We start from the raw sequence: 25,722 nt of genomic DNA, 5'->3' as shown, positions 1-25,722 counted from the left end.
GGAGCCGCCGGCCGGCATTTGCAGCGCAGAGCGCGTGGCTGACGAGGCCCTGCCTGGAGCCGTTACAGCAACACCCCGTAGAAAGACTATCTTGTAAGGAACGGCGGAACAGGCAACACGAAATGAAGAAAAATAACCCGGCCTACCCCCGCTCCCGCCGGGGGCCGCCACCCGCCCACCGGCCTGGGGAGGCGGGAAGGGCCTCAGCCCGCCCCGCGCTCCGGCGCCTTCCTCCTAACGAGCCGCCCTCTGCCCCGGCCGCGCAGCTCTTGCCTGTCGCGCTGTGCGGGGCAGACCTGCTGCCACTCCTGCGCCGCCGGACCGACGGCAGGGCCCGAGGCTCTGTCCCGCCCGGCCTCCCACCGCCATCCCGCCTCCCGCCCACGGCTGGGACCCCTCACCCGCCTCGCCTGAGGCGCCCCCTCTCTTCCCGACCCCGCCGCCGCCCCCCCTTCCATGGGGTGGAATGGAGCGTCCCTCCCTACAGACAGCTGCCTCCGGGACTTGGTACTGCCCGGAAGGGGGGAGCACAAAGAGGCGAAAGCACCGGGGCGGTAAGGCGTGTGGTTATGTGACTTAGCTCTTGGGGAAGGAGTTGTAAAGTTGTTGCGGAGATCCCTGGTGGTCTAGTGGTTAGGATTCGGCGCTCTCACCGCCGCGGCCCGGGTTCGATTCCCGGTCAGGGAAGCACGCTTTTTTTCCCCCCAAGCCCTTTCGTTTTTGCGATTCTTTCCGACCCTCCTCTGCTTTTACAATTCAGGGAGCGTGCGGCCGGCTGCTGTGCGAGCCCGAGGCGTCGGCATTGCTACCCAGCAGCGAGTTTAAAGACCCACTTGGCAGTTCGGAGGACTCATGCGTGAAGGGAGCGTGCAGTCTCAGCGCCCTGTGCAGGTGTGGGCAGGCAGGGGAAACCTGCCCAGGTGTAGCATCTGTCTGGAAGTCTTCCCTTCACAAAACTGCCTATTGACACCCCATGCCCACCCATGGGGTTTCTCAGAGTCAGCAAAGGGCTGCTGAGCAATGCCTGCCTAGAGGGGCACAGGCAGGGCTGTTGGCCAGCTCTTAGAAATACCATATTTTCCTTTTTTTTGGATGCTCTGACAGCTAAGGGTGTTCCCACACCTTTCCCCCCACAGATGAATGGTCACTTGGTGCCGTCATGAATCTTTGAGCCATGGCAGCGGGGACCCCCTTCGCTGTCACTGGTGTGTGCATGCCTCTCTGACCCAGTGTTGTTTCTGCAAGAGAAGGTGGGAAGGGTTTGTCCCCTGCCTCTGTCCTGGCGGGAGGGGGGCTGCAATTCTCCTCCTCCACCTGAGGAACAAACACTGTCTCTTTGCAGTGTATTTGCATAGCTCCCACCATGCAGGGTTGTTGGGTATATGGTTAGGGGGACAAGAGAGATCCCAGATATTCTTCAGGATGTAGAAAGAAATAAACGGAGAGGGCAAAGGGAGTTTTAATACCCCGTCATTAGCATCTGTCTCGCTCCCTCCTGCAGTGAAGCCCTCACGACATCTTCTCAGCTCCTAAAAACGGTGCGGGTGCCCTGGCAGATGGGGAGGAGAGAGGCGATGAGAATGGGGTAAAGCCTCTTCCAGCCCTGTGGCAGCGAGGTGCCTCCCCTCCTCCTCCCAACTCCCAGCTCTGTCCTGTAGCAGAGCACATCAGCCGCGCACCCAAACCCGCAGCCAGGGCTCCGGCAAGAGCTGCTCTTCTTCGCTTGCAGCCCCCCGCCTCCCACCCCTGCCCATGATTTGTGGGGTGAGAGAGAGGGCAGTGGGAGGACCTCTTCTTTCATGTTGGAGCAGTGCCGGCCTGTGGTGGGCTGACCTTGGCTGGCCACCAGTTGCCCACCCAGGCGCTATCTCACCCCCACTTCCTCAGCAGGACAGGGGGAGAAAATAAGACAAAAACCTCGTGGGTCGAGATAAAGGCAGTTTAATGAAAGAAAGCAAAGGCCACGTGTGGAAGCAAAGCAAAAAAAAGATTTATTCTCCACTTTGCATCAGCAGGTGATGCCCATTGACTTTCTGGGAAACAGCACACATAGCAGTTGCTTTGGAAGACAAATGCCTTAAAAATTAATCCCTCCCCCCACCCTTCTCTTAGCTTTTATTGCTGAGTGCGACTGTCATATAGTAGGGAATATCTCCTTTGGTCTGTTTGGGTCAGCTGTCCTGGCTGTGTCTCCTTCCAAACTCTCCCCCTCGCCCCCCAGCCTACTGGTCTTGGGAGAGGGGAGTGTTGGGGAGAGAGCCTTGGTGCTGTGGGATCGCTGCTCAGCAGTAGCCAAAACACTGCTGTGTTATCAACACCATTCTAGCTACAAATACAAAGCACAGCTCTGTGAGGGGTGTTGTGGGGAAAATTAACTCCATCGCAGCCAGACCCAATAACTGCCGCAGTTAAACCAAGAAAGATTGGTAATAAATGAGTATAATAAAGTTATCTTAGACAGACTGCAAAACAAAGACTAGCACATGTGGCAGATTATGCTTCAGCAGGGATCCTCCCTGCTGCCAGGAGCAAGGCACGGCCCTTGCATCACCCATATAACTCCTTAATACTGGCAGGCCATGCTTTACGCTGGAGTACTGATGTGAAAGCATCACTGGAAATAATGGGTTTGGCTGCCTCTCCCAGGGTGTGCTGGAGGCGTACGGCAGCCTGGGCTGCCCTCCAATGCAGATAGGAGCATCTCATGAGAAATCCCAAGGTCTTCCACTATATTTTTTATGACAAGGAAGCTTCAAGGGGGTGCAAAAGGATGGGATCGCCTTTGCTTTAAGGCAGAAAGCAAACAGTCCAAAGGACTGTCGTTACCCTTTAGATATTAAGAAAAGCTGCCCAATAATAGCTAAGCACTGGGACCAAAGGATGTAACCTAAGGAATTATTGCATTCCTGTGGCTGGAGGCTCTTAAGAGCGGGCTGGGCAAGCGTCTCATCAAGGGTCTCAGACTGGGCCAGGGGAATAGCTCAGTGGGTCTCCTAAGGTCCTGGAAGTCCTAATTTTATTATTTCATCGTGGACTTTCCCCTATAATTACCAGTTTATATGAGCTGCACTGAGATAGCTATGTGGGGCTCTTAGATTCCCCCTCTCTCTTCCGTCTCAGTGAAATGCCTTACCAAGTTGGTGGAAGAAGTTGCTGTTTGCTACCTCAGAAAATGATGGGTCATTTTAGAAGCAGCTAAATTGAATTTCAGATGTTGACTAGTCTCCCAGAAAAGGTATAGTTATGGTTTTGCGGAATAGTAGCAAAAGAAGCATTTCCTTCAGTTTTAACTCATTTTTTGCAATAGTGTGTTTGCATGCTCTTTGCACCATGAGTCCAGCTTTAGAGTCATCTGAGAAAGGGTAGTCATATGTAAGATTTTAGAAACCTGGAAGGAATCGCCGGAATAGCTCTTGCACACAAAGAAAGAGTACAGTTTCCAGTATTTTGCTAGGAATGGAAGCATAGTCTCTGAGGAGGCTACCTAATGGCCTTCCCAACCACTTTTCAGTCTGATGCCAGACCTGAAACTTGCCCTTGTGCAGAGGACAAGTATCTACCCAGCAAGGAGTGGGAACCAGCCCTCTTGCTGGTGTCCTACCACTTCAGATCCCACTGTAATCAAAGGTGTCTGGTTTGAGTCAAAAAGACTCCAGGATAAGTGTTCATCTTAGCGTGGGTTGAACAGTTATGGCAGTTTCTGAGTCCCCGTTTCCTGGGCCTTAGGTTAACATGATGGAGGGAAGGAACAGGGTACTTGTTTTTAACAGGTGTAAGAAGCATCTTTCCTAGAGTCTTTGTTCATATTTTTGTTTTAAATAATAAGTAACTCATGACACTGGCACGCTGAAGCCCAGAAAAGGTGGGCTATTTTGCAGAGGACTGGCAGTACAATCAAAGACACATTACAAAAGCGATCTGGCATATGGCTGCAAAGGCTAGAACAGAAGTATTTCAAACTAATATGAGATCAATATGGTTGTTGTTGTTATTATTGTTATTGTTGTTGTTATTGCTATTATTGTTATTATTATTATTTGAAGCATCACATTCTCAAAGTGTAGCTGAGTTTGCTTCTGATACATTCTGAGATACTGATCACAAGTCATTTTACTTTAATTTCTGTTCTTCCTCCAAAGCTTGACCAATTGCCTTCCATCTCGCGGCAAAGGGTGATGGGAATGGACTGCAGTAGAAATAAAGACGGTAAGGAAGACAATAACTATAGATCAGTTTAAGCCAGCAGCTGAGTTTCTGGATAAGACTGTTAACTCTTACTTTTTATACTTCATTGGAAAATTTGGGAACAGGAGCTTTCACATCCAAATTTGATCTTTTATCTCTGGCATTAACTTTTCTTTCTGGCTACCTCCTTTAAGTTATAGCCCGACATTAATTCTGCTTCTGGAGGTTTTTTCCCAATCTTATATGAAATATCTTGCCTGTGAGTGAACATAAAATTTTGCATGACTTTTACAACCAATAGACTCTTTAGAAAATGAAAGCTCCCAGGTTTTTTTCTAAAGGCATATTTTCTACTTGCCCTCATATTTCACTTCTATCTGAAGGACATAAGCGTCATGCAGTCATTGGATTTATTGTTCTGTTCCCAGGACATTCTGGTGGCTGCTTATCCCCTTATTTTTTTGTTTTATGGTGGACATAAAGAACTACAACTTCATGCTATCCTCTACCGTGCAACGAGCCGCTGCTTATTGATGAAAATGTCGTTTGAACATGCCACGAGGTGGCACCCCGGCCCCGTGTCTGCCACCACCCACCCGCGCCTCCCAGCGTGGTCCCTGCTCAGAGGGTTTCAGATTTAATTCCATGGGTTAACATTGTGCCCCTTTAATTCCAACGAGCTACAGAGTAATGAAGGCTTTGTATTTGCTGATAACGCCAACTTCGTGTACAGATGAAGCTGTTATTAAGCCAAATCATACGCAGCGTGTTTCCTTGAGTCTAAGGCTGTACATGGAGGCTTTACAAGCTGTCTTTTAAGCAGCCTTAATGTAGCATTTAAAAAAGAGAAGTTACAAAGGATTATCAGGGGTATGACTCGGATTCTTTAACACCTCAGTCTGTCTGTGGCATTTATACGGTGATGATCTATGCCATTACCAGAGTGATGAAGAACCACGTGGCCCTGGATGTGTTCATCCTCACATCCGCTCCGTCAGGGCCCAGCAGCATCTCTGCTTTTCACCTGTAGATTTTGAACTGAAGATCCTGCAGAAAGTCTGTGCCAATGTAATGGAGGGAACCAGAATTTCTGTGTCCCAGGTTAGGATCCCAGGGCATCACGATCAGCTGGCTGGGGAGACAAGAAGGGTCTGGTTTCGTTCCCTTCTGCACTGGTTCACAAGGCTGGTGGGCCATGGGAGCATTCTGTGCTATGACATTAGTGCTGTTGTCACCATGGCAGTCAAAGGACACAAACAAGGCAAAGTGTTTATTAAACTGCTGGAGATGGAAGGGGGGAAAAAAAAAAAGAGATGCTTTCAGGCACACAATCCCTTCTCCAGACTTTTTTTTTTTCCCTCTTCCTATTATCTCTCCCCAGGTCTCCCCAAGATCCTTTCTGTAAAATACTGCTGTCTTAAAACATAACTGTAGATCTCCTTCCTAGGTACAGATTCGATATGGAACACCTCCTGGTCAGCAAGATAAACTAAAAAACCGTAACAACCTCATTTCAAATCCTGCTAGGACTGTCCCTTTAAAACTATAGCTGGAAAATTTACTCTGAATCATGTTTTAAGATAAATTATTTTATCCAAACCAAGGCATTTTATTTAAGGTGATGGTAATGAAAGTCCAATGCAGATTTAATTACCACACATAGATCTAGATAATACTATCCAAGGACCATTTTCCAAAAAGCCCTTTTACAAGAGCAATTGCCATGTCCTATTAAGAAGTGCTCTGATCATGAAATTATGAAAGCTCTGATCCTTTTACATGCCTGAACTTTTTCACTTACATGCTGAAAATCCACTGAAAATCTGCTTTCTAGACCCCTTTTATTACTGCCTTGTGGCTACAGTCAATCATTACCTTCTGCTTTTCCATGCTTTGATTCCTATGTGCTCTTTTGATTCATCACATTTTAGTAAACTCTATTGACAACGTTATTACACTGTGCCTAATCTTTGTCTTGCTGGCAGGAAAAGGTGCCAGCTTCCCCCAAAAGCATGAAAATAGTAACAGGCTATAAATTGATATTACAACACATGCTCTGGCTGGTGGTGCTGCCCGCTGCGTGTAACAGGGAATAGCAGTGACCCAGGCGAGGCCAAGGTGGCTGACGGAGCATGGCCACAGCAGGGTGCCTTCTGCAGCTCTGCTGCCAAGCGGCTATGCACTCAAACTGGCCCCGCATCCTTTGCAAGGGATTTTTTTTGACATAAATGGCAACTCTGTATTCCATAAATGGCATAATTGGTATTGTGTAAGCTGCAGTTCTGTGCAAGAGATCCAGCAAAATAAATAAAAGAAACGGGAATGATCTTCCTCTCTGTTCAGATAAGAGACTGCCTGTCTAATTCTAACAGGATGAAGTTCTGCAGTATATAGTCCTCAGTTGGTTCCCTCTCTGCCCGAGGCTGGGTAGAAAGTCTCAGCTTCAGATTTGTTTGGTCAATGGCCTCGGGTCAATTGAAATGGAGCATCTTGCTGTAGCCTGCCGGGTGGTTTTCATCCCTCCAACTGTACTGCACTCATCTCCCCTTAAGCAAGCAGGCTGAAGCCGAGTGTGAAGCACGTGTGATGGTGAGCACGAGCTCCTGTCACTGTGACTCCCCTGCCTGCTGCAAGGCTCGCAGGGAGCTCTTGTGTGCACGCCAAACCCGGTTCTGAAGTGCTTACCTTCCAGCTTCCCACCATGACCTCCTGAAGTCTGTGGTTGGTGAGATAGGAGTGACGGGAGCTGCTGGCGGCTCTGGCTGTGAATGCAGGCGATATGCAACAGCCTGCTGCGATATGCCGTGCTGCCACACTTCTTCAGAAGCACAGACGTTTAGAAGAAGTGCCCGTCACCCCCCGCCTGTCTGCTTTCTTGGTGACCGCACGCCGTTGCTGGGCTGCTTGGAGCGGGTAACTCACGGCAGCGTGAGATAAACACGCCGCAGGCAGCGGGAGTGGGCAGCCGTCTGCCTACAGGCAAGCAAGAGTCACCTCACCCCAAGCACGGCAGCGATGCCGCCGCGACAGCTCAGCACAGCAATACCCAGAACTAGGGTTCTCTGCTTATTCATTCCCATTGTGTTGGTGTACTTCCAGGTACTTCAGCGCTTTTGAACACCAGGTATCTTAAAGTGTTTTGCACCGACTCTCTATTACAGTTTGCTGATCCTGCTTGAGGAGTTAAAAAATGAATGCTTAAAAGCGATGTAATAAATCCTGCTTCTCCTCTGGTCGTACAATTTGAAGGGTATTTTTCTTCCATGACATCCCTTATGCCATCAGAAATTTGCCTCCCGCACTAGCATCTGGGCTCCAGGACAGCTACTGCCTTCTATTAACTGGAGGCTCACGGTAAGGGCCAGAAACTCTAGTTAAGGGTGTTCACAAGATGAACATGAGTGTGGAGACAATCTTTCCCCTGGAGTCTGAGGTCTAATTAGGGAAGATCAAGGACAAGAGACTAAATAACACTATTCCCACTTTACAGGTGGGCAGCCAAGAAGCAGACTAACAAACAGTTGCATTTTTGATGTATTTAAACAATCAAAAGGAGCTTGACGCCTAGATATTTTTACAAATCAGACAAATGAGAATGCATCCTCTAAAGTTTTGGTCCTGCAGGGGCTTAAAAGCATGAATAACTATACGAATAGTCCCACTGAAAAGGAATAGTTCCTCTGTGTCCCTCAGAGGGACCTCCTTAGTCCCTCTGCAGGATCAGTCCTTAAGTGTGTATTGGTGCTGAACTATCAGACTGATTTTGAAAAGCAACAGGAAACCCCCCTCTTAGCTGAAAAATTTATGCACATCAACGGTAGCTAAAAAATATCTCTCTAACATGCCCAGCTTTACTTCCCTTAAAAGGTTATACACAGAAAAAAAAGGCTTTATTTCTCTTTTTTTTCTCCAGTTTCAAGCACAGGCACAGAAATACCTCACTGCAAAAGCTGGGCATACAGGCAAGCAGGTTTTACATATTTATATTCAATTATTACTTCTCTATTGTTTTGTTGGTGTCTACTGCTATCGGGCATCCTTGGGTTTTGACGGTCACATCAAAGGAGCTGCTCTGGCGTGAGAACTGGTCAAAGTGAGCCAGATAATTCATGGATTTATTACCGAGGCCGGTTCCCATGATTGTCAGTGGGCAGCAGCCACTGCTGTGTCGTAATCCTCATTCTCTTGGTAAGGCACATACTGCCTTAAAAAGGTTTAATGATCCAATAGTGATTTACTAATGGGAATCCTTCTTGTGCATTTAGCAGGCCTTGAAGGAGGACAGGGCGGCACATGAAGGTCAATTTTCAGCAGTATGGAGAAACGTTTTTGTTTTGTTTTGTTTTGTTTTGAGATTCCTGTTTGTAGCATTTTTATCTGCTAACTGCAATAATAAATTGAAGGGACAAAGTCATTGTAGCTGGGCAGGTTTCAGACCCGTGATAACAGGGGGAGGGAAGGAAGCAGACACCGGTCATGTGATGGCAGATCACGACTGAAGACTGGAGGTAATTATCAAAAACCACACACTTCGGCCTTTGTGATGGACGAAACGAAAAGAGCACGGCGAGGGAAGACCGGGACAGCCTGGTGAATCCGCAGTCTTTTGCTGCGGTTGCAACCCGTTTGCCTTTCCCCTCTGTTGGGAAAGCAGGGAGGGGGCTGCCCAGTGGGACGGCTGCCCAAAAAGAGGGCAGGGGAGGGACAAGGCGAAGAAGCGGCTTTGCCTACCCAGAGGGAAGGAGATGCTCGTCGTGCCCGAGGAGCCAGCATGCCCCGCCGCTGCTCCCTCTTGCCACCCCGGTGCCTCTTCAGAAAAACAAACCCAAGAAAACCCAAACAAAATAAATTCCCTTCTCCTCCACCAAAATACATTTAGAAAGCAACAGAGGGAGAGGGGGTGGGGAGAGAAACAATATTATTTTAAGGCTTGTATATTAAACCCAAGTGTTGTGCTGGGAAGTGTCATGAAAAACTATTTGAGCTATCCACACACAACAGACCTCATCTTGTTAATCTAGTTGCAGACGTGTACCTTAAATGCATAACATTTTGTTTTAAACTCCCCAAGGGAGAGTCCTTCTCCTAAAGAAAAATAAAGTTACTTGGCTCTCTGATATATGAAAAAAAAATACGGCATTCACAGTTAAATCAAAACTAAGGGGGAAAAAAGTGTAGGCCTTTGAGTAATCATAATTTTGTCTCCTTAGGTTTATGGATTGCCTTGTAGTCCTTTATTAGATTTTCACCTACCACACAGTAATACAGAATACTATCTATGGGTATTCTTTACAGGTAAAACACTTTTCTTTACATCTTCCAGTAATACACTTTCCTGGAGCAGTGTGTTGATTCCACAGAAGGAGGTCTTGCGGTGTAACATACATGAAGACGTGGGCAGAGTTAGAAATTTCCCAGCTGTTAGGCGATTGCAATCACAATTTCAGTGTCACATCAAGGTATTTTTTTCATCTTGAAGACTTTCCTTTGTAGAAGAGAAAAATGCTGAATAAGGACTGTGTGGAAAGCAAAATTAGGTCAACACCTCAGAAGGACTTCCCTGTAGAATAAGTAATAGCACTGTTCAGATAAACATCGTCTAAAACATTTAGCTTTTCTTTAATTCAATATCAGCAGCTGTAGCTGTAAAAAAGGAGTCTGCCTCTCCAGACCATGAAATTAATTCAACTAGACACATTTCCTTTTATTTCCCATATTCATTTCCTTTTGCTACTGACTTTTGAATTTCTAGGGTACAACACTAATTCATGTGTCCCAGCTTTGCACTGCCACCATGAATGCAGCAAAATATCCCTTTAAAAAGAAATTGTATTGACATTATCTTATAATTGCCGCCACTGCTGCAGCCAGAGCATTAAGAGAAATTCTCAACTTAGTGTTGAAAGAGCCCATTGCAGGTGTTGACTGGTCTTAGTTTTACAAGATGGATAGAGGATAACAACATATTATCATCAAACAATTTTGATACTGTTCTGTTGTTTCTTCAGGTGAGAAGGAGGCTGATTCTTTGAAAAAAATACATCACGTGAAAATATTACTAAGTTTCAAATCCTATCTCTCCACAGATGATGCAAGATAGAGAAGGAGAAATTCAGTTGCCTGGCCATATGCATTTAGGGCCACTGAAGCAACCGTGGGTTTCCCAGGCATCTGCATGGGGCTGGTAGAGGTGACACAGGACACAAGGGAGAGCTGCACCTTCCAGAGTGATAGTTGGAGCCCAGCTTAGGACATGGCAAATATTTAGGCAACTGAATGCCAACTAAGTGATTGTATTTACACATTAATAGCACTTTACAACTTCCAGTAGTAGCAATTACCAGAGGAAAAGAAAAAAAAACCCCACCAAAAAAAACCCCAAACCAAACCAAAACACCTCTTTTCAGGTAATTATCTGTCAAAATTTTGTTTCATTTGTAAATCAGGAAAGCTTGGGTTTACCCTCAAGTTAGATCCTGGCATTTGTAGCACCTGCCTGGTGCTCATCTGCTTATCATTTCTGGTCACCGTCAGATGTGTTGCTGCGGTCATCCCTTTTGAGACCTTTACACGTTAGCTCCCAAAACACAAGTCTTTGCTGTGTAACATGGTGAAGCAGAGGAACAGAGCACAAGTAAGAATTTCAGCGTTGGTAAAACTACACTGAGGTTCAGGCAGTAGCCTCACACAAACGAGGCTGGGCACATGAAGCTTGCAAAGAAAGCGATACCAATTTCTTAATCTTTTCGTGAAGTTGGACAAAACTACCTGTGACTATTGAATGACTCAGGTCCTCATTTGTGTGATCTCAGGCTACCTGTGCATACAGAAGCAGATGACTAATGAGACTGCTGACTACAGAGCTGGTAACAGTCCACACTTCAGTCGTATTTTCTGATGTAGTATCTTCTGATGAAGAGATGCTTGTGACCTTTTTCGATTATGAAGAAGAAACTTCTCATTTACAATAGCCCAAAGAATTTGCCAATATCCATGTCCCAGGCTTCGGTAAATGCCCTTTACTTATTTCATGACATCCTGACTGAAGCATCATCTTTCAGAATAGCTGCAAACAAACATTTTGAAGGCTCACATGAAGGCAGCAGCATGAACTGGGACCTCCTGGCAGTTGTTCAGGCAGATGTAGTCACAGCCAGGATACGATTACTCTGCTTTGAATATATGCATTCAGCCCTCGGCCACAGTAGCTGGTTTTTCGTCTGGGGCAATACTTAATGCCGGATTTCCTCCACTTGCAATCAGAGCGAAGGGAGGAGAGGCAACACCACCTCTCAGTTGCCCGTCTCCTCTCTAGGATAATAATCTTCTCTCGGTGCGGTCTGACACAGTTAGTCCTGCAGCTACAGCAGCATAAGGGCTTTTTATTTGCACTGCTGAGGGCTAAGGTTTCGAGCCTGCTAATGCTGAGTGACAGAACTGGTTTTTAGCTTTTTCCTCTTAAGAAAAACATTCTAGGAAATTGCATAACCTCCTTTGATCCTCTTGATAACTGGAATTTAAGGTTGGAAACCCACACCTTGAAAAGTAAGTCAAAGCCAACTGCTTACTGCTGAGCAAGCAGCCTGATTTACTTTCTTGTGCTATGTGCTATGATCTAGTCCTAAATTATATAAATTACAGTTGTCCTTCTTCCTCCAGGTCCATTCCTCGTTGAATGCAAAATAAAGACAGAAAAGGGCCAAAGTAGGGTTGCGCATGCACAGCCACGAGTCCTACCTTCTGGATCTTGGTTATGCCAAGGAAACAGCTTTCCCTTGCTCTGTTTTAAAAATTGCGTAGACTCTTTCAGCTCTGACCTGTTAGCACAGCTACAACCAAAGGCATCAGAAGCTATTACCCTCTGATGTCTTTCCAACAGCACATGTAAAACATGCTTCTTCGCCATTAATTTCTCACTTGGGAAATCTTTATTCGCTGTCACAGAGGTAACATTCCCAACAGAAGCTCAGGACTAAACAGGTATGAAGGCTGAGCTCCTGCCTCATGTGCTGGTCCCTTCAGGTGATTTAGATTAAAAACCAAACCAAACCAAACCAAACGACAAAACAAAACAAGAAATAGAGGAGACATCAGCAACTCAGTGTACATGAATTGGCCTGTTTTGCAAGAGTGAAAATGGGATAGGCTCAAACACGCAGGCTGCACAAATCCATCTGTGATGCATTGTTTCAGGACGCTGAAATAAGCTTTCATCTAATCAGTCTCAGAAATATTTTTTCAAAATTTCTTTCTTTAGAATGAGGCAAAATGTTGCATTTGGGACAACAAATTGTAATGATTTGCAGCACATCAATCAGATTGAAGCCCTTAGGTGGAACCAAGTCAGTGGCTGCCCATTTTTAACATGGTATGATGCATGGGAGGCCTCCTACCTGGCTCTTAGAGGGCAGGTTAACAGTTAACAGCTTAAAGTCAAGTAGGGTTGCAAACTGCTCTTTTTCATGTAAATAAAGCCCACTTTTTATCTACTTGCCAGTTCATTAATGTCATCTTTATTCTTGAAACTGCTCATACGGAAAGTGAACGGTACCTGAACTGGATGCTGCTAAACATGCCAGTACAGCAGTACAGCATTTGTGTCCTGAATCAAAAAATGTCAAATTCCCTCCCAAACAACAAAACTTCAACGAATATCAAGGATGATTTACAGTGCAGGGGTAGCAAGCCTTCTTCCCCCTCTTTTGTCCATTTTCTCCATGGGACAGCATGCTGTTGAGGCAAATCACAATCCCTCCTCGCCTGGGTGCTGGAGACCAGCTGATGCAGGCAGGGATGGGTTACATGTTTAACATTTGGGAGAAAGGGATGATGGGGAGTGAGTCACGGAGCTGAGGCTGCATTTTGGCAATGGATGAAGTCTCTGGCTGGCTGAAGGGTGGTCACCCCGTTTCTGTGCCTGTCTTGTCAGCTGTTATTTGAGCATAATCTTTTAGCGTCTTTTGGACATGTAAGACTTCATGCTTATCCTTACGGACAGAGCTTTACACACCTTCTACATCTGAGGTGAAACAATAACAAACCCTTGCCTCAGTGAGAACCAGTAAATTAGAAGACCAGAACTGGAAGGAAAAACCACCCTCTCTCAATCCAGATATTTAATTATGTCATTGGGTTGAAATTTTCCCCTTCTCCACACAGGCCCTTCGTGAGGATCTGAAGGAAAGCTGAACCTAGAAACCCCAACGATTCTGGGGGCTCTCTGGGATGGACAGATGGGTTTGTATCATTAAGCGTACTGTCAGTGCAGAACCAGTTTACAAGCCTGAAAACCAGTGCTGCTTTACTGACTGCTTTTTTCTGCCTATTTCAGAGCATGCTGTATGAGACGGGCTCCCCGGCTGAGCAAGGGGAGCAGAAGAGGATGGAGCGGCCGACAGGCTTGTTACCAGTGGCAGAAACCAGCTCTGAGTCCATGAGTATTCCTCAAAAGCAAACAAAAACTGCAACAAATCATCCATAAAATGCAGTCAAAAAAGGACTTCGTTTAATTAGTGATATGTAAAGACTTTTGCATAGAAAAAAGGTTAACAAAGTAATGCGTAAAAGACCGACTAGGTACAGTATTTTTAAAACAAATATTTTAAAGTATATTTTGCATAATGTTTAACATTCTCAATGCTTATTGCTTTCTCCACACAGCAGAGAAATCAAGTGCATAATAATACATGCTGTGGTTGTTTTTTTGTTTTTTTTGTTTGTTTGTTTTTTGTTTTTTTTTTTTTACATAAAATCTCTAGTTCTTGACAGGATGTATTAAAATACTTAGGTTATTTTAAGTCACTGTAATAAAAAATGAAAGCAAACCATTTTATGCAGCACTAGTTGTCTGGGTATTGACAAAATAATTTACTGACATACCCTTTAATACATTCATTTTGGTTTGGAATCAAACCCACATTACAATGTTGGCGTGTTAATAGCCAATTTAAAAATTGTCCCTACCGTAACTTCATTCATACCCAGAGTGATCGTCCTCCCTGTAGCTGATAGTGAAAAGAAGAGGGATCTTGCACAGAATCAGCTAAAAGTAAATGTCCAAATACAGCTAAATAAGTTAATTCGAACTCTTGCAACACTGAGTCTCTTGTATTGGCATGAATCAACTGTATCCAAGTGTGCACACTTTAAACAGGTGGTTACTTCTGGGCGCATGATAAATTCACTGTTTGTGCAGATACAAGCTAGCACCATATTTAAGCCATAAAAAAGGGTGCCTCAAGGCTCACAGGCAGTGCTGAAACGTTCATTAATCCCAGCACTGATAAGATAATTGCTTTTACCAATGCTATGCTAGATGTCACAATTTGGCAAGTCTGTACAAAGAAAGTGAACTAAGGAAGCGAGAACTAGGCCTGTCAAATTGAACATTCTTCCTCGGCAATCTTTTGGCTAAAAAAACCTCCCCCCTTCAAGAGCACGCTCCTCCCTGGAAAGACATCCAAGTCCTGAAGTTGAATGCAGGATTTCCCCTCTCTCCCATACCATTTCCATACCTGTGCAATGTTATTTGTTTTAGCAGAACACACATATATATCATTTTTTTATTATTATTTTTTCAATGATGTCAGGCACTTATGAAACTCAAACTCTTTTTCTAGCCTGGGGAGAGCCGGTAGGTGCGATCCCTCACCTCTCTGCCAAACAAGGATGCATAGCTGGAGAATTATTAGTTCTAGTGTCTACGTATTTCCCAGGAAACCTCTACATGCCAATATAGTCACGCCGTTTCTGAAAGCCATTGCTGCTCCCTCAAGGTGCCTCCAGCGAAACAAACCGAGAAGAAGAAGAAGAAGAAGAAGAAGAAATCATCCCGCGTCCTCGCTGATGCCTGAAACCAGGATAGCTGTGCCATTCCTCGGCGGGCTTGCCGGTACCTCTCAGGCCCTTTGGGTGAAGGCAGCCCCTCGGCCGGGCTGAGCAGGAAGGTCACGCCGAGTCCCGGAGGCTCGGGTGTGGGTGTGGGTGTGGGTGTGCACGTGGGGTTGTGCGTGCACGCGCGCGTGTGCTGAGGGAGAGGAGGGAGCCGGACTGGGAAGGGAGAGGGGGGACTTAAAAGGCTCCAACTTCAGTCCCCCAGGGTCGGTAGGGTTTAGTGCTGGCCCCACTGCCAGCCTGCTGAGGGCTGGCGGTGGCCGATATGGCCAACGGAGGGGTGATGGCTGTCGCCGCAGCCACGGCAGCAGCGGCCGCGCTGGGGGGAAGCATGGGGAAGGCGCCAGTGAAGGAGAGGGGGAAGCTCTGGGCAGCGGCCGTGGCTGCCGCTGCCGCGGCGTGAACGGTAGCTGAGAGGGACAAGAGGGAGGTCGAGAGAGGGGGCACACAGGGAGCGACGCTGCCAGCGGAGGGGACTCTGAGGGCGGCGTCGGCGTGGGCGAAGGTGGCCGTGAGCAGGGCAGAGCCGTGGGGGGGCACGTCCGAGGAGAGTCTGCACGGGGCGGCGTCGGAGCCATGGAGTCCGTTCGGCTGCAGCAAAGCAGCTGGGAGGTGGTGGAAGGCGGCTGCCCAGTGGTGAGGGTGCAAGGGGTGGTGGTGGTGGGCCATGGAGGAGGTCATGGCGGCGGCTTCCCTCTGAGAGGCACAGGTGCTCAGGTGAGACACGAGTCTAACGCGCAGGGGGTCAGACGTGTCGAGACCTTCCACTGAAGTCAGGTACCTCGCGACTTCTGTCAAGCACTCCCGGAAGCCAATGCTTATGAAATCCATGGCCAGGGAATGAGCATCAAAATAACCTGCAAGGGGAGGGCAAAAGATGCGTTGAGTGTCGAGCTGGCTTCCCAGCCGATGTTAGGTGACACAGCCAACCCGGTCCTCGCTCAGCCGCCAGATCTCCCATGTACGGGTTAAGATTTGCAACGCGAAAAGTTTGTTCTCTGATCTGTAAATGATTTGTGTGACCATCCCTGTAACGCAATAGGCTGCAGTTGTTTTTGCAGACAATATCCAAATGAAAAGCATTAAGTCCATAAGTACTCGTGATACTTAAAAAGATACACGATACCTCTCCTGAAATTCCGCGGCAAGCTGCTGCAGTGCTGCATTGACCCTGCGCGCGTGTGTGTGTGAACCAGACGTTAATCCACACAAAGAAACAGGCTGGAGATGAGAGAACTTGCATGTACTACCCTGCCTTTTCTTCCCTACGCTAGCATTCCTAGTAATGCCCTCAAACTATTTCTCGACATTGTGAGATAGTTGTTGTAACTGCTGCCGGGGTCCCGTCTACTTCACAGAGTCATTAAGACAATATGACATACGGTGTTACTTAACTACAAACTAAAAACATCTTGTCATGACTCTGCACACACACAATAAAAAGCTTTACTGAGAAAACTTTTTATGTAATGCCATTGCTAATTTGGAGATGGAAGACTGACAGTCATATGGCCCATGAGGTATTTCAACAAACAGCAACTGGAGCTCCGCAGGCCTGGGACAAAAAAGCATTTGAAAAAAAAATTGTCTTATTAAATGCACATGAAAAGATATTCCCGTTCTAAAAGGGTCTAGCATCAAATCTAGGGCTTAAGTTGGAGCTCGTCAACTACAAAAACCTATTTCAGTTTTTGGAATTTTCCTATTTTAGTTTAAAAGTAGTCTCCTTGGGGGAATAATGTCCTATCCACTCCAAGCTGGCATTTTCCTCTTGCTTTCAGTGAAAATGTTTAGGTGACTATGTGTGACTATGATGTGTGTTAGTATATAAAGATCAAGTGCCCTTATTATGGAGGAATGTGGCAGCGATACCGGCATTAGGCCTTGCACTCTCTGGCATGAAATAATCTCAGTCTTCCTGAAGAAAGCTAGCACCTTAGATAGTTGTTTTCACTTTTATCAACTTGCAAGCAAGAAAAGAGCCTTTCTGTTGCTGCACACCTACATTATAGAATTAACTTGGGCACATTTATAGACGTCGCCCCAAATCCCCTGCCTGCTACATACCCCTTTTTGCCAAATTACGACAGCTATTTTGACGCGGGCTGCCGTGCTCATCTGAGGCTGTGTGAAACCCGAGAGAAACGCTGGCTCAGCCAGCAGATCGGTGGGCACGAGGGGTGGAGGACTCGTCTCAGCAAGCACAGACTCCTCGCAGCTTTTTTCTTGCCAGGTCCACTGCGGCCAAGCGGTCTGTGGCAACGCCGTGGTTTGAGCGAGAAACTAACGCCAGGCAGGCCGGCGGTGGCGAGCTAGCAGGGTACCTGCCCGGGTGCCAGCCAGCCTGGCACGGGGACTGCCTCCGTGCCAGGGGCTCCAGGACCTCCAGCGGCTTCGGAGGGGCTGATGCGCAGCCAAAGCCGCCTCCCGGCTCTGGCCACGAGTGAGCCAGCCTGGGAGTCCTGAGAGCGCGCGGCTCAAGCCAGGGCTTCCCGGCCTCCCTCCCCCTGGACCGGAGGAGATGTGGGGGATGTGGCTGGCACCAGCTTCCCCTGAGTCTGAGCTGCTGGCTCTGTGACGAGCCGTCCCAAAGCCCTGGTGATCCTGGCTCCCTCTCAGTCTCCTATGGTGGCCAAGACATGAAAACAGAGGGGAGATGAGAGCTGGGACTCCCGGGCTCCATTATGTTTTGATTTTGATGGTTATCTTTTCCAGGTTTCCCCTTTGCTGGCTTCCCCCTTCTGAGACAGACTTAAAAACGTTGTTTCTTTTTTCTTTCCAAAACCCAAGAACAGTCTCCACCACCACCCACACGCATACGTGCCGGCATTTTGGTGCCAATGGGAACTCTCAGTTTTCCCTCATCTGTCCTGGTAACCCACCTGCCCTGCACACAGGACACCGGCTAAGTCATTTGAGCTATATTAACCCATGTTGCTGACCCAGGTGTCAGTCACCCAAGCTAAATTTGCAGTGAAGCTGCAATAAAACAACACCGAGGTCCCAGCGAGCTACTGGCTGTTGACAAATTACTCCTCCCCTGTGCTTGCTTGCACGGTCAGCGAAAAGCTCTGGCCCCGGGCCAAAATAATAACTCAACATGAACAGGAGACCATTGCCCGTGCCTGCGTCAGGGCGGCGGAAACATGGAGTCCGCGCAGGACCTCAGAGGCGGCAGCCTGCCTGCCTGGGCAGCTCCGAAAAGAAGAGAAGGGACGGGAGCCACATCAGGTTTTCTTCTGCCATGCCCACCTCGGGATCAGCACACTGAGCAGCGGCCCACTCAACCCTGGCTTTCCTAGCCCCAGGCAATACCGATCGTGGGTGTCCTCCATTTCTGCATGAGGAGGAAGAAGACGAGCTCTCCCCAGCCCTCAACACAGGGGAGCACAAGGGTATCAGGACCCATTTCTCCCTGCTGCGATAACAGCTTTCGTCCATAGGAAAAATGATGGAACTCACTTTTTTGCTGATCCAAAAAAGTTTCTGGCTCGCAAGATGAGTTACAAAGTGGGAATAACTACATTTGCAAATAAAACAAACATCTGCCTTAAAAACACCCTAAAAAATTGCATTTAAAGTTGTTACTTAGGTTGCAAAGTAAAACATTAAGCAAGCAGGAAATGCCAGCTTAAACTTAAACGGCCCGGTACTAACTTGCAAACCTCTTTTTCTTAAAGATCCTTAATCCGTGCAGTGAGATTCCTCTTATCTCTGGGTCAGAAGGAGAAGATAAAGTCATAGTATTTGTGAAGCAGTTGGGTATTATATTGATGTGCCACCCGCTACAGACCACGAGTAACAAACGGGGCTGTGTATGGTGTGAAGGTGGCTGCGGTTGCCCACCCGGCAGCAGTGGGCTCAGGCGGGCGGAAGCCAGCATCGCCTCTCCCCGCACCCCGACACTTGGTCCTTCCCCGCACCGTCCTCCGGCAGCCGCAGCAGGCCGGTGTCAGCGGGGCAGGGAGAGGCATGGCGGCGATGGACCAAGGAAGAGACCGCAGGACCTGGGACTGCTAACAAAACCCAGCTTGTCCGGCTGCAGCCGGAGGCCGGGGCTCTGCCGACACCTCTCTCTGCCCGGCAGCTCCCATCTCAGGCACTTCGTCCCCTGCCCCGCTTGCTGGGCCACCCGACCTGACCCAGTTATAAAATAATCCCCCACATACATTTTTGGGGCAGGGAGGCAGGGGAAGGCAGGTTGACCTCCTGGACCTCCCACTGTCGGTGCGGACATCAGAGGGATGGGAGCTGCTGCAGCTTTTCAGAGGAACGATGTGCTGCGTGAAGCAGGAGTCAGGTTGGGATAGCCAAGCTGCACGTCGCGCAGGGAGGATGAAGCAAAACAACCACCGCTTCCCTCAGCAGCCAAACGTCGATAGCCCCGTGCACCAAGTGAGACAGAGCTTGTGGAAACCCAGCATGCAACCACACAATTAAAGACGGCACCATCACGCGCACACACAGAGGATCTGAATTCAAATTGCACAAGCATGATCAATTCCGGCATTTTGTAACTTTCAAGACCATAGTTCTTGAGCGTGGTTCAAAGCACCAACTAAATAGTGCTTTTTAAGGGACCTTTTTATATATAAAAATTAACGTTTTTTTTTAGATTTAATCTTGCACATTTTCTGAGGAATCAAGAGGTGTGTCTGTTATATGAAGGGCAATAAAATCCCTTTCACCTCTTATAGAACAAGCTACCCATAAATTTTAAGCTTAAATGGACTCCTAGCTTAAGCCTCTTAACACCTAGAAAATACGTATGTCAGCTCGGTGTTAATTTTCACAAATAACAGAACACCAACCTTCAACATGCTTTCCTGTAACTATCTGTTGTTAAGCACGCACTGATTATAAGTTGAATTCTGTAACTGCTGCGAGGTACAGAGAGGAGCAGTAATTCGGTCATGGGCTAAAAACTTTTGAGTTTAATCTAAAAAGGAAGAGAGAGAGCAGCAGCCGCCTCTTTTCTAGCCTTTACCTATATGGCAGAATGGGTCAATGAAAAATCGGCTGGTTTCCGTTGCAGCAATTTGAACCATAACCACAGTCGATGGCACAGGACGTGGGACTGTGCTTACAGGAGGCCAGCAAGTTTTTCACTCCAAATAAGTTCCAAAATCATGACTATACAGAATACCTCGTGGGTGGCTGAAATAATTTGGCCTCCCGCCTCGGGACTGTCAGCTTGCACAAGCGAGGTACGCTCGACTCCCGGCAGCTGGCTGATCTAGTGGGTCAGCCGGTGCAGCCCCTGCGTCACGCCAGCACCCACTAACAGGGAGCTCCCCAGACCTCTGACACACGCATATAAACACGAGTGCAGAGAGCACTGCTAGCCCTCTGCCTGTCTGCTTTATCAGATACCTGGAGCTGCACAGAGCAAGACTGGGTTTTGTTCTGGTGAATGAGACGGTCTAACCTGGCATTTAAAAGTCTTTCCAGAACAAAGAAAACACATAAACAATAATGAAAGTTCCTCTCCATCCACTTCCTTCGGTATAGCTGCTGGATAATGAGGTTTAGCATCGTTTCTGTGCTACACAATTGTTGCCACAAACCTCCTGTTTATGTTTGGTGTTTGTGTATTTGTTTTGTCTCCCTGTGCAGATTTCAGTGCTCTTTGGAAACCCCAAACAAATCTCTGACTGGGCTGCCTGTGAATGAAGCCTTTACTCCCACAGTGTTATGAAAGCAAACACAAGCCCAGGGTCAAGTGCTTCTTTTGTCCCAGTAGTTCTTTCCCACGAGTTCAATCCTGCCATTAGCATTGATTTCCACTCCTTTAATCTGGAAACGCCTATCACAGCTCCTCAAAGCACTTTTTTTGATGAGATTTCCCCAAATATCAGAAAAGAAACCGTCGGCTCCTTACCTTTACCTCCCGTCGCCTGCAGCATCTTCAGATGATCCACTGTCATTTGCAGTATTTCCGCTTTTTCTAATTTGGCAGATCCCTTTGAGATAAGAGACTCATATAAATAAAGGCTTACAAGTACGGGGAACTTTAATTTGATATACTTTCTACTGAGCTCAGCTTTATGGTTTCAATTTCCCCTATCATTAGGACACTCTCGGCTTAATTCTTTCGTGAGCATCTGCCTCCCAGACTTTGTCTAAGGACTAATGCCGTCTCCTGTCTAGCAATACAAGCAGCAGCAGCACCATTTTGCTTTATTAAGGCTATAGCTCAGCATAGCTCTGGCCTTGAAGATAGTGTAGAGTTGACATCTTCATGAAATGAGAGAAATACATAACTTTCTGGACTTTCTTTTTAACAACAAACACAAATGGAGAGCTGGCAGGGCACAGTGATGGATGAAGACCCTGCTGCAACACTTTTTTCTGCTTTTACCAGTAGGTGTCCCTGTGGACACACACCGAGAAGTATCCCTCTTAATCGCCTATTAATTTTCGGCGTGTCATTTGGCTGCTGAATATTCTATTCTCATTCTCGACTGAAAAAACAACCGCACAGTCCACTGTATTTTAAGTTAGCAAGAGGCCTAGTTTGCAGGGACTTGAAGCTAAACACTGTGAAAAAGAAAGAGTTCAGCTCCTCTGTCCGTAAAAATCTTTTCTGAGGGTGGCTCACAGAGCTACAATAGGCGCTGGAAAAGTATAAAATACAACTGGAAACGCAGTATTAAAATATTAACTATTTTGCATGGTAGCATTCCCTTGAATATTTGGAGCATGCCCAGACGACTGAGTTTACCGCGTAACTGTTATTCCAGTGCAAGAGATCATCCCTTGGCATTAGTTAAAACCAGGGCTGCACAAGCTTCAGCCACCAGCGGATTGCATCCTGCAAGCCAAATTTTTCTCTTACTTATCATCTGGGCCACCTCACTGCCGTCGGCCGTCCTGCAGCCTCAGCCGGCTTCGCCCAGGTTGCACGTGTGCAAGTTAGGTAAGGCTTACACCCTCCTCCGCAGCCCCGCTTTGCCCACGCTAATCTCTGCGAGGGACTCTGGAGAGCAGAGCTGTGATTTGGGGAGGGAGGGAGGAAGGGAGAGAGGGAGGCGGAAGCGAAACTAAACCTCCAACTTGGAAACTTCAGTGAGCTGAATGTCAAGGAGCTGGAAAAAGGCTGATGACTTTGTCCTTGGCATATTGCAGAAAAATGGTGGGGCTTTCTGAACAAAATACAGCGCACGCTCATTTTTACACCAATACATTTTTTTCAATCCGCCTATTGCTTTCGGCGCTTTCCTCGTACAAAGGTTGGTGCGCGTGTGAATTTTTGATCAGAATTCCTCATTTTACATGCGACTACATCCTGTACTTTTCTCAGACTTCATCTTTTCCATAGACACAGTACAAGCCGTCTCAGTGAGAGTGACTAATAGCTAAAAACTGCGTGGCGCTGGGTAATTTCCAAAGGCTCTGTAGGACTTGTTTTATAATGTTTGTGGTTTTCAAGAAGTAAACAATAAAATGGGACAAACAACTGTTGTCTCTTGCCCTTGTTTATCTAGCTGAAAATACCTCTGTCACTCCATTTTGCCAGAACCTATGGAAGGGCACAGTTACAACTACTAGTTATTAAAAACGTGTTGCAGGTGACACAAGCGATGCTCTCACCATGATTACAATATTTAACATTTCTTTTTAGCTTTTGTTCAGACTAGGGATGTAACAGGCCTAATACGGTGCGGTGCTTGCCATGCAGTTACCACTGACATTCAGCACCTTGCAATCCTGCTCTCAAATGTTGCTTTCTGTTTTTCATTTTACTATTACAAGGAAGTCACGTTCTTTATTTTCAGTTGGTTCCTTTTTATTGGAACGTAGTGTCAACTGCACATATCCATAGATCTTCAGATAACTCCAGTAAAACAGGAACAAGGCTAAATATTGAATCAAAGCCCAAAAAATAAAAATCAAGATATGGAAAAGTAAATAAAGAATTTAATTCAAATGGCATAAATGAAATGCCCTTTTTTACAGGACAGATTGTACTCTAAACTTTTGGTCTGTAATTTCATGACCAAGGAGCTGAATCAAAGTTACTTGGATCCTTCCAGCCTTCCCACTGAATACTTTCTCACCAAAAGTCCTTGAACATCTCACTGACTTCACTAGCTCACATGACATGGGCCTATTCCCTCTCCTAACGCCCTGGTTCTAAAGAGTTATTTTAAAATGTAAATAATCCAGACTGTCTGTTCCCTTGTCAGGAAACGGGATTGATTAGTTTGCAACTGAAATTATAGATTAAAAAATAAAGGTTTCTTAAAGTAGCGGCGAAGGAGATTATATTTAAAGTTTTAGACAGAAGGCTAATTGACATACAGGTTTGGGGGAGTTGTGTTTTGGGTTTGGTTTTTTTTTTTTTAAATATGGAGTAAAGCACATTTTTAACAAAACCACTACTGGAATTCATCGAAAGAACAGAGACAACATGAACACAGTTACCCTTAAGGGAAAAACAAGCCAAAGAATGGAAATGTATTTCAGCCTTATAATGAATTATGTTTCTAATAGTTTCGCCACAAGAAAGCATTTTATTGAAATGCCTGCTTTGTGCCAGATCAGGACAAATGCAATATTATTTTAATGAGTTTTACAAGAGAACTAACATTGCCAGATGAGATACAGAATTAAAAAAAAAAAAGGGCTTACTTGTTTTTCAAAAGCAGTTGGCACAAGCCGCCTCAGCTCTGATAAACTGTTATTTATACGATCACGGCGCCTTTTCTCTATAATCTATTCCCAAAAAAACAAAACACATGAAGTTTATCAAAAATGTTGAAGGGCAAAATCACAGCACACATGCAAATTGTCACACGGGAAAAGAATTAAACACAACATACCCCTCTTCTTTTCTTTCTGGCCATAATCTGAGATGTTGTTGTTGGGGAATTTGATCGAATGACAGAACTATTACTTTGCCTGTGAAACAATAAAAGTATGTCAGGTGCTGCACAACTTGACACTGCTCTTTGAAGACACCTTAGGTCACCATATTAAGTATGCATCGTCCCTCTCATGCAGTTTTCAGTGCTTAGAAGATGTGCTTTGCACTGCACAGTATTTTTAGAGAGAGAGAGAGACTTCGTTTTTTATTGCCCCAGCATATATTTTGAATTGACAGAATGCTCTTGGAAATAAAGTCCTTTTCTGAAAAAGAGTTCACTGCCCAGCTCAGCTGATTTCGTTTTCATTGCATGTAAAGCCCTGCCTACCAAATACAGGCTGAAGAACCGAGTCCAAAACCACGTGAACCATCTCTATATGCTAACAGCAGTGGTAAGTACATGTATGATGCCACAGCCTCTGCCTGGCTTGCTAGGTTTTGACATTCCTGCCCATTGCTACACGAGTCAATAGATGCTCAAGTACAAAGCCAGTTGCCCAGCGCGGGTCCGTTGCGTTGTCCCGCATCAGGAACAGGATTCAAAGTCCGCTTTTAAAACTACACTACCCGCAAGTACGAAAAGGTTTTTATTTCATCATGAGCAAGCAAAGAATCCAGTAGCTTTTGATACTCTGGCATGAGACCCACTGCTGCGGACAAGACGGGGCGCTGGTGCACGTGCCTCTAACTCGGCAAGACCAGCTTTGAAGACCAGCGCGGTGGCTGCGGAGGTGCCAGGCCGGCCCTCCTTCGGCAGACACCACAGCTCACCCCCGGATGGCACACAGGGTTGGCTGAAGCTACCATTCGACTACTCTGGATCCCTGCGTACTTTCCACAGGTCATTTCCCACTGGCGCCGATTCCCTTAGGTTGTTCGGCCTGCTCAGGAGCTATTTTGGAAAAGATCTGGTTGAAAATGGCAAATTAAGGGGACCTGATGAACCGCAGCCTGGTGCCCTCACAAGCCCCTTGAGTGCTCTGCTCATTTCGAGGCTCGGGCAGCTAGACCGCGGGGAGAATTCTTGGGGGGCCATCAACAAGCTGCTAGTTGACCTGGAGGGGGACAAAACCGCACCCCACTTCGGACTCGGGGGGCTCCCCCCCCCGACGGGGCGGCCGGGTTTCCCCCTCGCTCTGCCCCATCCCGGGGCGCATCCCGGCCCCCACTGCCGCCCGCGGAGACGGCGGCCCCGGGGGGCCGGGGGTGCCCCACTTACCCCGAGTAGTTGTTCTCACTCCCCACGTCTATAGTCTCGTCCATGTCGCTGTCTGAGGTAGTTTCCTCGCAAGGTCGCTTCATCGTGGGCACAGGACGTGGCGCAGCTGATAGCCGGGGCGGGGGCAGAGATAAATAAATCCGCGGGGGGGGGGCTCCGGCACGGCTCGGCACGGCTCGGCTCGGCTCCGCACCGCCAGCAGAGCAAACCCTCTCTGAGGCGCTTTCCCACGCCGCGGCACGGCCTCAAGCCCGACGGCCCGCCCCCGGCAAGGCCCGCCCCGCCGGGGGTGACGGGGGGGCCGCCCACCGCGGGGGCGCGGAGCGGCGCGGAGGAGCGGGCGGCCGCCCCGCGGGGGGCCCGGCCGCCCTCGGCCCCGGCAGGCGGGGAGCGGAGCGGGGCGGATGCCCCCGGCACGGGGCGGGGGGCGCGGGGCTCCGGGGCAGCCCCGGGCCTCGCCCTCCGTGGGGAAGAAGCGGGGTCTGGCTCCCGGCCCGCCCATGCCGCCGGAGGGGGGCGAGGGGCGGCACCGCTATCCCACCCGGCATTTGGGGGG

General features: G+C 47.5%; 1 protein-coding gene and 1 non-coding gene across 2 annotated transcripts; one reads left to right on the top strand and one right to left on the bottom strand.

The window, feature by feature from the left end:
• Window positions 1-615: 615 nt before the first annotated feature.
• On the top strand, window positions 616-687 carry TRNAE-CUC (transfer RNA glutamic acid (anticodon CUC)). The gene has a single exon. It is a non-coding gene; the product is annotated as a tRNA-Glu (tRNA).
• A 13,024-nt stretch (window positions 688-13,711) lies between these two features.
• Window positions 13,712-25,297, bottom strand: HEY2 (hes related family bHLH transcription factor with YRPW motif 2). The gene is made up of 5 exons (XM_072857899.1): window positions 25,167-25,297; window positions 23,904-23,982; window positions 23,713-23,796; window positions 20,960-21,041; window positions 13,712-15,935 (listed from the first exon to the last, which is right to left on the bottom strand). The coding sequence occupies exons 1-5, from the start codon at window positions 25,247-25,249 to the stop codon at window positions 15,256-15,258; spliced, it is 1,008 nt and encodes a 335-aa protein (XP_072714000.1). The 5' UTR covers window positions 25,250-25,297; the 3' UTR covers window positions 13,712-15,255.
• Between the last annotated feature and the right edge of the window lie 425 nt (window positions 25,298-25,722).

The sequence above is a fragment of the Ciconia boyciana genome, chromosome 3, assembly GCF_034638445.1.
Source record: "Ciconia boyciana chromosome 3, ASM3463844v1, whole genome shotgun sequence".
Taxonomy (NCBI): domain Eukaryota; kingdom Metazoa; phylum Chordata; class Aves; order Ciconiiformes; family Ciconiidae; genus Ciconia; species Ciconia boyciana.
This window is presented reverse-complemented; position numbering and strand designations above follow the sequence as displayed.

Coding starts and splice junctions, on each gene's coding strand:
- HEY2 (XM_072857899.1), bottom strand. CDS start 25,249: ATGAAGCGACCTTGCGAGGAAACTACCTCAGACAGCGACATGGACGAG. Junction 23,983..25,166: donor AGTGAGAACAACTACTCGGG/GTAAGTGGGGCA, acceptor ATTGTTTCACAG/GCAAAGTAATAGTTCTGTCA. Junction 21,042..23,712: donor CAACTGCTTTTGAAAAACAA/GTAAGCCCTTTT, acceptor CTTATCTCAAAG/GGATCTGCCAAATTAGAAAA.